Source organism: Pteropus vampyrus, unplaced genomic scaffold (assembly GCF_000151845.1).
Source record: "Pteropus vampyrus isolate Shadow unplaced genomic scaffold, Pvam_2.0 Scaffold1, whole genome shotgun sequence".
NCBI classification, from domain to species: Eukaryota; Metazoa; Chordata; class Mammalia; order Chiroptera; family Pteropodidae; genus Pteropus; species Pteropus vampyrus.
In genome coordinates this window covers 3,694,736-3,710,009 of record NW_011888782.1, presented here as the reverse complement: position 1 = coordinate 3,710,009, position 15,274 = coordinate 3,694,736, and the positions used below count along the sequence as shown (strand labels likewise).

The window sequence follows — 15,274 nt, the reverse complement described above, 5'->3', positions numbered from 1 at the left end:
CTACTTATCTAAATCTTGATCATCTGATGGCACAGCCAGACTGAGATGGTGTTGTAACTGGCTGTGTGGTGTGAGAGAGATGTGAATTTGTGAGTCAGCCTGGGGGTGGAGCAGGGTGTGGGTATGCCTCAGTGACTTCATTTTTTGTTTTGTTGTTATTTGCTGTTTTCCATTAACCATTCCTTTTATAATTTATTTTAATAATATATATTATATGTATTATATATATTTATTATTTACGTACATTAGGATGTAATGTATAGCACAGGGAATTTTATCAGTAATAGTGTAATAACTTTGCACAATGACAGATGGTTAACAGATATATCATGGTGATCACATCATAAGGTACATAAATGTCAAATCATTGTGTTTTACACATGAAACTAATACATGCCTGCTATACTCTGATAAAATTTTTAAAACACAATAGTGAAACCAATTGATTTCCTTATTTTAACTAGTCATGTTTCAACAGCAACAGGTGACTAGTGGCTATTACATTGGATAGCACAGATATAAAACTTATCTATCATCACAAAAATTTATATTGGACTTTGCTGTATATGGACAGTTTAGTCTACTGGCATCTCAGTTTAAGTATTGGATATAAAAGTATGCCTTTCGGTTTACCTTAAATTTTTTCCCATTATGTCAGAGGATGACTTTTTTTTCTTATTTACTTATGACCTCCTTTTTCAGGGCCCCTCCATCGTGTTTTCTGCCAAACTTACATTATGAGCAGATTATGACTGCATTTGGAGGCAAAGGGTATTTTGTACAAACACCAGAAGAACTTCAAGAATCCCTGAAGCAAAGCTTGGCAGACACAACTAAACCCTCTCTTATCAACATCATGATTGAGACACAAGCTATGCGGAAGGCCCAGGTAAACGCGATTGCGAAGCAAGAAGCATGAATGCACCTCCCCTCTCACCCCCAAAAGTATCTACCAAATAGAACTCAGGGTTGTTCAGAGAGTTCTTTCTAAACCATTTCTGAGTTTGGCACTTTCATTTGTTCAATAAATATTTGTTGAGATATGTGTTAGGTATGCTGTGTCAGGTGCTAAGAATAGCATGGTGAGCAAAACCAGGGTCAGCTTCACCCCCCCCCACGGAGCTAACAGTACGGTAGGGGAGGACAGCCCAGTGACCTCACAACTGGATGCATTATGACAGAGTGAGGCAGTTGTGCTGAAGGAAAGGAATCTAGTTCTGAATGTATATACAGCAAAGGACTCTCTTTTATATTGGGGTCACAGGGGTGGCGTCTCAGAGGAAATAATGCCTAAACTAAGACCCAAAGGTTAATAAGTAGGGACAAACTCAGCAAAGCAGTGGGGGAAGAGATGTGCAAAGGCTCTGGCAGCGGGGAGTACGGCAAGTCTGAGGAACTGAAAGAAGGCCAAAGATGCTAGAAGACAGTGAAGGAAGCACAGTGAGAGAGAAACTACAATAGGACGACTTGTGCAGTTACATTCAAAATTAGTTACTTTGGCCTCTAAAGTTACTTTGGCCTCTAAAGTAAAACTATAGTGTAGATTATAACGACAAAATAAACGATCTTCTTTCTTCCCAGGTTAAGTTGCTTTTCATTCTTAATTTTGTTCTCTGATCCTGGTCCTGCCACTTGCTCTCTCTCATATACGTGTCCTCCATACTTTCAAATTGTGTATCAGCCATTGTTTTCAGAGCGGGTAATTTTTTCAGTTAGTTTCGTCATGGTTCTTTATACACATATCTGCTGTGAGATTTTTTTTTTTAAACAAGGCAGTAAGCAAATTCTCACACTTTGCAAAAGGAACAGATTGGAAATATAAAACAGCCAGAAAACAATTAGCAAAGCAACAAAAAGTGCATACCTATCAATAATTACTTTAAATGTTAAGTGCACTAAATTCTCCAATCAAAAGACGTAGAGTTACTGAAGGGATCAAAAAAGAGGACACATCATTACGCTTCCTACAAGAGACTCACTTGACATGTAAAGACACACACATACAGAAAGTGAAGAGATAGAAAAAGATATTCCGTGCAAATGTAAACCAAAAGAAAACTGGGGTATTTATACTTACATCAGACAAAATAGATGTTAAAACAAAGATTGTAATAAAGACAAAGAAGGGCATTACATAACGATAATGAGATCAACCCAACAATAGGATAGAATATTTGTAAATATTTAGGTACCGAACATAGGAACACCTAAATATATAAAGCAAATATTAACAAACTTTAGGGAGAAATAGACAGCATTACAGTAATCACAGGGAACTTTAACACCCCATTTACATCAATGATAGATCATCCGAAAATCAATAAGGAAACATTAGCCTTAAGTGACACGTTAGACCAAATGGACTTAACAGATGTATGTAGAACATTTTGTCCAAAAGCAACAAAATACACATTCTTTGCAGTGCACATGGAACATTCTCCAGGATAGATCATATTTTAAGTCACAAAACAAGTCTTCATAAATTTAAGAAGATTGAAATCGTACTAAGCATCTTTTCCAACCACAATGGTGTGAAACTACAAATTAATTACAAGAAGAAAATTCACAAATATGTAGAGAGTAAACAACATGCTACCAAGCAACCAACTGCTCAGGGAAGAAGTCAAAAGAGAAATAAAAAAATACCTCGAGACAAATGAAAATGGAACACAACATACCAAAGCTCATGGGATGCAGAATAAGTAGTTAAGAGGGAAGTTTATAGCAATAGATACCTACTCAGAAAACAAGAAAAATCGCAAATAACCTTACTTTACACTTCAAAGAACTAGCAAAAGAACAGTTAGTACAGTAATCCACCCTTATCCACAGTTTTGCTTTTCATAGTTTCAGTTACCCTCGGTTAACTGCAATCTGAAAATATTAAATGGAAAATTTCAGAAACGAACAATTCAGAAGTTGTAAATTATATACTGAGTAGCATGATGAAATCTTGTTCTGTCCCACTATATCCTGCATGGGACATGAATCATCTCTTTGTCTAGAGTATCCATGATGTATAAGCTACCTGTCCATTAATCACTTAGTAGCTGACTTGGTTATCAGAGTGGCTGTCTGCAGTATCACAGTCCTTCAAGTAGCTCTTATTTTACTTAATAATGCCCCAAAGCCATTCCCATAACTTTTAGTATAGTGTATTGTTATCATTGTTCTATTTTATTTGTAGTTAGTGTTAATCTCTTACTGTGCCTAATCTATAAATTAAACTTTATCATAGGTATGTATGAATAAGAAAAACATAGTATAGATAGGGCTCGGTAGGATCCACAGTTTCAGGCATCCACTGGGAGTCTTGGAATGTATTCCTCTTGGATAAGGGTAGACTACTGTATTCCAAACACACATACACAAAATAGATAGTATTGAGAACTGTGTTAGTCATAGGAAAGCTCTAATGAATTGTCTTCTCTCTGCTAGTGAATTCACCCTTCTAATGATCTGCATCTAATGATTTATTCTCTATGTTCTCTATGAATTTAGGAGTGTTCCTGCAGAAATACAAGGTCTTATCTCTTCCTTTATAATTCCATGAGGATTATTTTTATATTTCTTACATCTACCTCTTTGACATTACTTATCCCCATTCCAGTAGAATTCTGCACATAGTTTCCAAGCTGTTAATTTTCATCAGTTGTCTTGTCCATCTACTATTTGTTATTGATTCACACTGAAGGCTGGCTGCTTCCTGTTGTAATAATCGGGAAGACCTAATCTCTGCAGTCACCTATGTCAGAGCCACATGAGTAGGGCGGCGTTAGTCCTAGGAGAGACTTCTGTGCACTGCCCTTCCCACCCAGGTTTTTAGACCTGGGAGCTCAGCCCTTCTTCGGGACATCTTTATCACCTGTCTTCTTTTGAATGTACTTCTGTTTCTTTCAGACTCTGTTAATGGGAGAGGACCCAGAAAGTCATTTTAGGTCGTTTCATAGGACAAGACAGAAAGGTTCACTATGGGTTTTTACCTCCTTTTTGGGAAAAGCACTAGACCAAAGACAAACCTTATTTACCACCATTGTGGTAAACATGGTTAAAATTGGATTTGTAGATTTTAGAGTAAGCAAAACAGTGAGGATATAGTTTAAGATAATATTTCTTTTGACTGAATGTTGTCTTTTCTTTTTCTAGGATTTTCAGTGGCTGACTCGTTCTAATATGTAAATAAAGGTGCCAATCAGTGACCTTGAGGAGTTTTCTCTTTCCTGTAAGATGGAATTTTATTTTCCACGGCAAAATAACTATGTTAAAATTGTTGCGCAAAGAAAAAAAAAACATTTCTAAATGACATTATATAGTAAAGTAATTGATTAAAAACAGAACAAGTTACTAGTATTCAGCCACAGAGATAACCATTCACAGATGAAAAAGAAAGGGTTTTGTTAAATAATAGCGTTGTAACTGCCTAACCACCAAGTTAACATCAGTATCCTTTTGATACATACATTCTTAAAGTGACATATCTTTTAAAAACATCTGAAGAAAAAAGCTCCAAGAATTTCGTAATGTAGAGGCATGTTCAGTAAGTCGGAGTACACAGGCTATTTCTACTTCATAGTTTATTTGTTAACTACTTTGTACTTTAGTCTCCCCAGTATTTAGTGGGGGATGTTCTATACTTTTTGAGTTGGGGTTTTGTTTGTTTTTTTTTTGTTGAGCCAAAGGAAAAGTCACACCCAAACTTGTTTTTTTTTTTGTTGAGCCAAAGGAAAAGTCACACCCAAACTAATAATTTTAGGGCATATTTGAATTAGCAACCTTAGTTCGTGTGTACCACATTGAGACCAACAGAGTCAACAGCCTTAATATATAAAGAACGCTTATAAATAAAAATATTAGTGTACTATAGAACAATGAGCAAAGGGCATGAATGTATAATTAACAGGAAAAATACAAATGGCCAATAAAATTATGATCATGAGTAATGAATATGTTAGACTGGAAAACCGTATTTTTACCTATTGATGCGGCAAAGCACTTTTTAAGTTATAATTCTCAGCGTGTGTGAGGGTGAAGTGAAACGGGCACTGCTGTGCTATGGCGGAAGTGGAAACTGGTGCTATATTTCTGTAGAATAATTCTAGCAGTGCTTGTTTTGGAATCTTAAAAATGTTCATACCCTATAACTTTGACCTAGTAAGCCTGTCTAGAGAATGTATTCTAAAGAAATAATAAAATACTTGGTCACATATGTATGTATAAGACCATTCAGCGTTAATTTTAGGAACAACCCCAGTGTTTCATAGTAAGATCTTGGTTGTATACATTACGATCTGGCAACATCATAAAATAAAAATTGTGTTACAATTATTTATTAACGAAAAATAATCACCATAGAATATTACGTGAAAAAGGGAAGCTACAAAATGGATGGGTCCAAGTCAAGAGACACACCTGTACGCGTGCACACACATACACGGAGGAAAAAGACGGGAACAAAATAAACCAAAATTTTAACAGAACTTGGTGATGAGATTATAGGTAATTTTTATTTCTTTTTCATTTTTTTTCCTTTTACAAAATTTTCAAATAATTTTGTAATTTTTATGACTAGAAACAGACATTGCAGGCATGCCCCCATTTGATCACACTTTGCTCTATTGTACTTCCTTACAGAGCCACCTGCTCTGCCAGGGTTCACTAAATAATAGTTGAATGAGAATTCATGATGGTTGGAAATAACTCAGATGATGCGTTTTAAGACCTTCCACTAGCAAAGATTAAGACACGCTGAAAGTTCAGATGATGGTTAGCGGTTTTTAGCAATCAAGTATTTTAAATTAAGGTATGTACGTTATTATTTTAGGCGTAATGCTATCTCACACTTAATAGGCTACAGGAGAGCGTAAACAGAACTTTTGTATGCTCTGGGAAACCGAAACATTTGAGCGACTCACTTTATTGTGATACTTGCTTTACTGCAGTGCTCTGGACCTGAACCTGCAATATCTCCGAGATATGCCTCTATTTAAAAAGAATATTGGAAATGGAAAAGTACTGATGATTTTCAGGGTCATTCTTGATGTTCATTTTCTGCAATTTTATATGAATGGGAACATAGGACTTTATATTAGAGTTCACTTTGCACCATACGTATCAGACTCGTCTCCATTGGCTAGTTAGAGGCATGCGTGACCTCCACAAAGTAGTGGATTCCAGCTGTGAGATGTGCACCCAGGAGGTACTTTCAGGGAGCTGTAGTTTTACCTGACAGGCCCCTGAAATGGGACCCAATCAGCAGGTATTCTTAAATATCTCTAAGATACACACCAGAGAGCCTGGGCTGCCTAAGAGCACACAATATCAAAAGAAACATTGATAATGGGTAGCTCATGTAACCCCATCAGTGTCCTACTCTGCTCATGGACGTTTGCCTCTGGCAGCCAAGTGCAATACACGATTTTGCTGTAAGGTAGTATGGAGGGCTTGATGAGTATTTGAGAATTGAACTATATAAATCTAAATATTAGATATAATTTGGGGAAAATGCTCCTTCCCTAGCTACGTTCTCTCAAGAGAAAAAAAGAAGTCAGGTTAATAGACTGTCCAGCAGAGGTCAGTCTGAGAATATAAAAACCAGATTAGTCTAGTAGCACTTTGATGACTATTGATTGCTTATTTTATAAAAGTGACCTTGCAATTAGTCTCCTAATAGGATTTTTTTCTATAGAAGGATAAGATATTGACTAAGTCCCTCTAAAATGATTCTATTGGTTGATAGTCAAAATTGACTTTGATAAAACATTTTGCACCCCTTAGTGTAATAAACAATCTTACGTGATCCTAGTATGTTGACTACTCAAGTGCCTCATAAAAACTGAACTTTGAAATATTGTGACTGTTTTCTTGATTTATGAAAACTAAGAATCCAGGGAGGGAAATGACTTCTTAGGGTTAGTTTCTCTGCTAATATTCTTTATAAAATCTTTCATACTTTATGGGGTTGTTAGGGGATTCAGAAAGCTATCCAGAAGCTCCTACCCCAGTGCCTGGCATGTGAAGGCACTCAAGAAATGCCACTGTGTGTGAGAAAGATGTGACCTTAGAGAAGGGCACACTGGCTAGAGTTCCATCCTGTTTAACAGTGTGGTTTCACTCTTAGAGTAAGTGGGTCTTATTTCCCCAACTAGATTAGTCATTTCTTGGAAAACAGGGGCTGTGTTTTTACTTCCTTACAGAGCCACCTGCTCTGCCAGGGTTCACTAAATAATAGTTGAATGAGAATTCATGATGGTTGGAAATAACTCAGTGTATATTTTCTATGATTATTTCAACATACACCTTTGAAGTAGCTTAGCTTATATGGAATGAGTGTATTTTCCCTAGGGAAAAAAGTCTCAGATCTGTTACAAAGAAATAATAGGACTTTTGAACACTGAAAGAAAATGAAAATAATATTCAATCCAAAAATATTACTGTTTCTTTGCTGTTTTCAGGTAGTGGGGAAACGGCATTTAAATAAAGAAGTGGCGCATGACTAAAATGCAAACTTAGAGTGACTAGGATAGAATTTCATGTGAATGTATAAGAAATTTGGAAACCAGTTAAATTCCAGGTAGGAATTATGTCTGAGAAAACCAGATAAAACTGACTCTGAAGTTGGAATCATCTGGTGTTTTCTAGTTGTGTTTGCTGATACTAATCTGAATGATGGAATAGTATGAATAAAGGAAGAGATTCTGTGAATTCCTCTTGTGGATAAGGTACAGATAAAAGTACAGCATGGATTCAGATCTGACAGGCAAGACTGCCTGCATTTCTTGTTTTTCACTGGATTATTTTAGACCTTCCCTCCTCTCCAAGGCCTTTTCTTCCAGAAGAGGGGCGATGAGAAATCCATGAGAACCCATGAGAAATCCAGGTTGTACGGTTACCCTTTCAATTAGGGAGCAGAAAAAGACACATGTAGAAATCCCTGGCTCTCCAGTTTCAGAGTTTGAAGGGAACATATTAAATTTTGACTCAGGCCTGGAAATATCTACAGAGATAGTCCCGTCCACGATTTCTTTCCTTCTCTCCAGTGGTCACTAGGGCCAGCTCTGTAGAGTGGTTAATCTGCAGCCACATGGTTCGTTCTGAGGCTCATTCCCTGGTCCCAGCATGTTCCTGGGAATTGCCTCTTCACTCCGCCAGTCAAGGTGGGCTCAGGAAATCAGACCTAGTTTCGCTTTAGCAGGAGCTTTACTTGTGCCGTTTCCACTGCAGTGCTCCGTGCACTCCCACCCATTTTTTGCCGCGTGGAGTCAGCCCTATGTTTCAACGTCCAGCTCAAAAGTCACCTTTTCCTAGAAGCAGTCCTCCCTCTCAGTGCTCCTACAGCACCGTGTGTACCTCTGTCACTACTCACGGTGTTTAGAGTTCCTAATAAGAACCAAAGGGTCGCTGCAGTTGTAACCTTGATTTAGAAAGCTGTCCGTGAGCTCACCAGCGCCCAGATGAGTGCCCCCCAGGCATTTCTAGCTGATAGCATTACTAAAAGGCTGAGACCTGTACAAAACAGTGATACATTGTACTACAAGTCACTAGGTGATAGGAATTTTTCAGCTCCATTCAAATCTTATGGGACTGTCACCACATATACAGTCAGTCATTGACGGAGATGTCTGTAACAGAGTAACACACTTGCTCTCTCTGACTATCAATTCTGGCCTGTATTTCTCCCTTGGCAAATAACTCCTGCTATAGATATTAGAGGAATTCTTCAGGCTTGAGGTTTGGCAAAGGTTTGCAGGAGCCTGAAGACTGGACACAGATCGGCAAGGGTCAGAGGACTTGGGAACAAAGAGATTTAGAGATTTTGCACTCTTCCTTGGATCCCTGTTGGTGCCGAGGTGACATGCCACTCTTGCCCCGCCCATTCTCCCTTCTCTTGGTATAAAAAGAAGCCTGAATTCTGGGCTCTCTTAAGAAGGATTTGAGGAATCTTTAAGGCCCCATCTTCTTGAGCTCATGCTTTCTCGATCAATAAACTTTTCTTACTCCAAACTCTGATATTTTGAATATTGGCCTTTTGAAGCATTGGGCACACAAACCTTGAACTGGTAACATGTGGCGCATGACTATGTCACAAAAGTTGCAGCAGACAACTGCAAACAAGGATGTAGGGTGAAGAGATGAGCCAGCAAGTCTCAGAAGCCCACCCCTGATGCCTGTGTAATATGTAAGCCCAACAATTCTTAGAGCCGTGTGGGAAATGGGGGTCGGGGGTACAAGGTGCTGACATGACTGAATTTCGTTTTCACCCTGGCCAAGGGAGGTCAAAATTAAAATTAAGTTACTGAAAATAAATATTTCTTTTACACTTGATTCCTATAGGCTGAAATTTGTACCCACTATATACATAAAACCATTTCATAGCTCGTTATGCCATCCCTGTCTCCCCACCCTCCATCAGCCACTCCATCGATCCCCTCTTCCCCACTACCCTACCTATGTTTATTTTCAGAATTTTCATGGTTATTTCCGCTTGATTATTTTTCTGTATTAACTTTAGTAGCACACACTAAAAATCTGCTATTTTCATTGGAGTATGTTTTAAAACAGTATACTAATAAGAAAATGAGGTTTAGGAAGGCCAACAGATCAAGAGATAATTGTCATTGAAAAATTAAGTTTCTTACTCACAGTTCCCAAGACCAGCACCATTCAGGGCCACAGGAGAGAACACTGACGTTGATCTCAGGTAAAGATAAAGGTAACCAGCGGGCTGAAGCCTTGTGATTTTGTGGGGAAGAAAGAGAGGCAGGGTAAATTGGGATTGGTTCGGTTGCATAATTTCCGCGTGCCCTGATTGTATTGGTATGTGGCCCTCGTGTGATTAGGGCAGGTAATAGTAGCTTGGAATGTGAGAGATGATAAAGAGGGAGGTTGGGATCACCAACTGCTTGCTTTGCATGTGAAAGGAGAGTTGTTTGCTCTAAGAATTGACTAAAGAGGAGGGTAGTAGATCCACGGTCAGCAATTCTCCACATGTCAAAGCATCAGAATTACAGAAAACAAAAAGACATGGTTAAATCTGGATAAAAAGAGACCACATACCAAACCTGAGACGCTCAGGAGATGCCTGCACAAGGGGCTTTACAAACACAGAGACTGAAATTAATCACATAGTATGGTCTAAGTGTTGTAGCCACCAGCTCCCGATAGACACACGGACCACCAGAAATCAGTGAGTTATAAGAAATGCACCCTTTATTCAGCCAGCTGGGTCTGCCAGGGGTACACAGACCCCAAATTAAGCAGCCCCGGAGTGTAGAGGTACAGGGTTTTTAAGCTCTAGATCCCATTCCTCATTCTGTCTTAAACACAAAGGTCTATTTTTCTCCTATTCACTACCTGTCAACCCACAGTTCGGGTGTGCAGGCAGGGGTACAGAAGCAGAAAGCTTATTGTTAGAATGTTATGTTCCCATGGGTGATAGCCTATGCTTCCATGGGCGATACCCAAGCAGAAATTTTCCAGCCAGCACATAAGCATAAAAATTCCTAATTAAAAGTGGTGCATAGTCATGTCTTGGGCCTGTAGCTCCCTTGACAAAGGTCAATCTTTACCTTCAGTGAGCCTGTCTATTGCCTTTGCATCTAAGAGAACATAACCTTGAAAGGTCAGAGTTATCCCCTTCTTCTGGACCCCTCAGAGCATAACCCACTGCATCAGAGGAGGAGGCCAGGAACCCCTCATGGTCATCTTGTCCTCTGCATACCATCTCTGTTTGCTCAATGTTAATTATTAACTTTCCTGTACCCATCAATGTAAAATAATTATGTATCCCTCTGTTTTACTTTTTATCCAATCCCAGAGATTCCCCCCCAACACTTTACTTTCTCCTACCCCCTTAATCTACCACCAATGGATTTCATGTAACCCTTCTTACACCTCCTTTGATTTCTAATTTATGAAATAAGCTGCAAAATTGCCATTCCCTGCTCATTTTCTTAATCCCCTGAGATTTCGCTTCCCAGCAATTGTCCTGGTTTGGCTCAAATAAACTCATTAAAATTATCTTCAGGTTTGAACATTTCTTACATCAACAATACAGAGAGGCATTAAATGGATATTTATTAAAATATTCATATATGTATTAAATATCAAAGTAATATTTGGAGAATTGGATCTTAAAATATCGTTTTTATGCAAGAATAAGGTATCTGAATTTTTAAATGTTTTTTCTGTCCCTCAGTGGAGTTTTCATCATATTGGCCTTACACAATTTTTGTTAAATATGTTTCTAGACATTAATCTGTTTTGTTCTTATTGTAATTATGTTCTTATCTTTTACTATATTTATATGTAGCTATTGTTTGCATATTTTGTCAGCTTACAATCCCTTATTTTTTTATTTTTTACACCTGCAGCACCTGATCTTCCCTGGTGGTCTCCCATCCAAGTACTAACCAGGCCTGACCCTGCTTAGCTTCCAAGATCAGATGGTATCAGGCTTGTTCGGGGTGGCATGGCCGTAGAGTTTGCATATTTTGTATATCACTTCCATACCTTAATAAATTCTCTTAAACCTCTTTTCCTTTCTCTTACTTAGTGGCATTGGCTAGTATTTCCAGAACAACGCTAAATAATACTGGCGATTGTGAGCATTCACCACTTTCTTTCTAGGTGTTTTACAATCAGCATATTGTTTATCTGCTTTTTTTCCCCAAAGGAGAAAAGATGACAAGAAACTCTTCCTATAAAGAGTTACTGAAGCTGCAGGGTTTGAATGTCTTCCCCAAAGGACCTAACCAGATGGGAAGAGAATCCCTACCATTTCCAAGTGGGCACTAGTGCCAATAAAAGATGACTTCTTGGCAGATACATTAGGACTAGTTGGGGTACTAGTTAGTTGCATGTCACCTGGACTGTGTTCTACTTGGCACTGAGAGCAATGATGAAGCCAAACATATGGAGAAATCTGTTTTTGTGGACCCCAAGAAGAAAGATTTATTTGATATAAACCCCAAGAAGGAATTTATCTGCTGAGATGGACTCCTGATGGTCAACTAAGGGCCCAAATTTTATAAATAATAAAAGTCTAAGAACCATTTGCTGACGGGCTCATCATATACTCTGTATACCCAAAAGAACCTCAGACTGGACAGGCTTCCTGCACTGTGTCCTGCTTGTTTATGCGGCTGAGTCACCACTGCACGAAAGCCCTGGTTTTGTTTTTCCACCAATGGATTGAGGCCTGCCCTGTCCATTCAGAACTGCACAATTACATTCTCATTTGCATCTATACCAGCCAATCAGAACTGCTCTGCAACAACGAATCAGAACTACATGATTCAGACCAATCAGAAGTGTAGGAATTTGAAAACTACATTTGCATAAATTTGAAGCAATTGGGAACCTGGGTGGGAACTTTCCCTATAAAAGGCGGCCTCCCCTTTGTCTCAGTGAAACTGAAAGTAACAGATGCCAGAGGAGGCTTCCTGTGAACTATTTCCCCTGAAGTATCTCCTTTTTGGCACCTCTTTGGGAATTTGGTTTATACTCTGTAGTCTTCACTGTCAAAATCTCAGACCAGGTTCCTTTAGGTGAGTCAGCAGAAGGTGACCTTCTTTCCTCCCTCTTTCCTCCCACAGTGATGTGTGTATGGTTAGGGCCACTAGTGGGTAGGGACATTGAGGTTCTCTGAGAAGCTGTTGCCAAGATGGAATTAAACACTTGAGGGTTTTATTAAGGGAGCTGCCTGTATGAGAAACCAGGGAAGGAGCAAGAAAAGGCTGTGAGAGCCATCAATCAGGCTTTCATGCAGACCTGACCCAGGAAAGGAGGAGGGGAAGTAAGGTTTGGTGGTAGCATCCTGGTTGTGCCCCCAGTCTAAGGAAGATTTGGCAAAGCTTTTGTCAGAGCCCCATGTCTCCCAACAATGGGTCCCTCTTCATATCCCTACTGGACACAGACATCGAGGGGAGCAGCACAATGCATGGGAGATGTGGGCTCAGCACAAATGCAGGTGACATGTTTCAGAAAGCAGCTGCTAAGCTCTTGGTCAGTTCTGTTCTTCATGGCTGCCACAGACACTTCTGGATGTCTCTTTGTTGCTGCCTTTAGACTGTTAGAGCTGAAAAAAATAGGGAGGCAAAGTTGGTTTAGGAGAACTTCAAATCCAAGGTTCTGTCCCAAGTCCATCTGCAGCTTGCTTTCAGCTTTGAACCTAGACTGTCCCTCTTGGACAGAGTATGACAAGCTTGAGTTTCCATACTGGCTCTACCATGGTGGTTATACAACCTCTCTAAGTCTCACTTTCTTCCTCTCTATAATAGGGGTAATAGAACGCTTCATTCAGGGTTATTTGGAGCATATGCTATTTATAGAAATGCTTATGGTAAAACCTAGCACAAAAGAGATCTTTGGTAACCATGAGCCCCTCACCCTTCACTCCCTCTTCATACCTCTGGTCCCCAACCCTCACAGCGTAAAGGGTCAAGAAAAAGCACTTTTTTGTAAAACACCTAGAAAGGGTCCCACTGTGGAACCCTCTGATAAGAGAAGTCCTCATGTCCATGTAGTTAACTGTGTTCCTTTGACAGCCTGTCTGTTGCCCACTGTGGAACTGGCCACAGCCAGCATTTAGTTTGGCCACCTTTCTTCTATACCTCAGCATAGTCCTGGGCTGTCAGTATAAACTCAGGAAAAGGCACATTCATTTGAGCCAAACTGAATTATCCAGGCCCGTCAGTGGCTGGGAAGTCACGTGCTGTTTTCCCAAACCAAATAGAAATTATTTTTAGATTATTTACTGTTTGGTATTATCCATGCCACAGCTCCCTCCTATTAGGGCACATCAGAGAAAACTGGCTGCAGCCAATTAATGGATATTTCACAAGTCATTTGTCAGTACCGGGCCTCCCTGTTGTCATTTGTCAAAAAGTGGTTGAAATTGACCAGTGGTTCTCAACCCTGGCAGCATGAAGAAATCACCTGAGGAACTTTAACAAATCCTGATTCCAAGGCCACAGCCCAGCCCAATTACATCAGATTCTCTAGGGTGGAACCAGGTATCGGTATTTTTCAAAGCTCCCCCAGAGATCCCAGTGTGCAACCCAGTTTGAGAACTAATGAAAGATGATTTTACAGCTTCCTGTCATCTCCAGTTCCAGGGACAATGACCTTGAAGAGTGTACAGTCTACTCTAATTTAATTCACAAAATGGGAATTCTGAGAATGAATATTCCAGCAATTTTGTAATTTTATATTCTTTTTAAATTTCCTTCCCTCAATCTTGTTTCTTTTTGGTATCTTGTTTAGATACCAAATGTTTAGACTCATTTTTAATACTTTTTTTTCTACATAAATATTTGTTTACTTCATGTATCAGTCACAGTCCCTTAATTTTACTTATATATGTTTATGGCAGATGTACATTTCATGGAGTTCGTTAACTTTTCCTTATTACTCTGTAATAGAAATTAGCTCCTGAGCTCCATTTCTACTTGTTATCTTGAGTATACAGCTTAATGAATTCTTACATATGTATGTGTCCATATAACCACTGCCCACATCAAGGTATAAAACATTTCCAGCAATCTAGAGGCCTCCCTCATGCACTTTCCAGTCAACCCTCCACCTGACTTCTATCACCAGAGGTTAATACTCAGTCTCCTTTGACTAGGTGCTTTGTCCAATTTAGGTTCACTCCTCTTCCCTGTTTCCTCCTTCTAAGGATCTAATTTGGGGAGGGGGGTATTTATCTTGCCATCAAGAGAGATATCTGCTTCAATCATAACTCATTCAATAATCTACTTATGTGTAACGAACCATCCCAAAATTTAGTGTCTAAATACAAGGCATTATTTTCTCACACAATTTTGTGGATTGGTGTGGCCCATGTTTCCTCTTACCTCGCGTGTAGCCTCTTACACAGCTGCAGTGAGATGGCAGCTGGAGCCAGATCCATTAGAGCAGCAGTCCCCAACCTTTTTGGTACCAGGGACCGGTGCTCCTATGAGAATCTAATGCCTGATGATCTGAGGCGGAGCTGAGGTGGTGATGCTAGTGCTGGGGAGCTGCTGCAAATACAGAGGGAGCTTCGCTCGCTCGCCTGCTGCTCACCTCTCTTGTGCAGCCTGGATCCTAACAGGCTACAGACCAATATATTGGTCCATGGCCCGGGGGTTGGGAAATCCCTGCTCTAGAGGCTCCACTGAGCTGGAAGGCCTGAGTTCCCTACTTTACTCTGAGAAAGTAAAAATTAGCTCAGTCTAAGAATGTAAAAATCTGCCTGGCCATTCATCAGGCTGGAATAAAAGACATGGACAAA

The 15,274-nt window shown here is 39.5% G+C and overlaps 1 protein-coding gene and 1 pseudogene across 3 annotated transcripts in view; one reads left to right on the top strand and one right to left on the bottom strand.

Moving 5' to 3' along the window:
- Positions 1-5,210, top strand: part of HACL1 (2-hydroxyacyl-CoA lyase 1) — a 28,416-nt gene extending 23,206 nt beyond the window's left edge. For 2 of the 3 annotated variants that reach the window (XM_023530505.1, XM_011354626.2), the window contains 2 exons: positions 703-889; positions 4,147-4,372. In XM_023530505.1, the coding sequence (XP_023386273.1) occupies positions 703-889; positions 4,147-4,179 (220 nt within the window). In that variant the 3' untranslated portion in view covers positions 4,180-4,372. Of the gene's footprint in view, positions 1-702; positions 890-4,146 lie in introns of all 3 variants that reach the window. The other variant, XM_011354550.2, reaches the window with a different exon arrangement.
- Positions 5,211-11,360: 6,150 nt separating this feature from the next.
- On the bottom strand, positions 11,361-11,479 carry LOC111736794 (annotated as a pseudogene).
- Between the last annotated feature and the right edge of the window lie 3,795 nt (positions 11,480-15,274).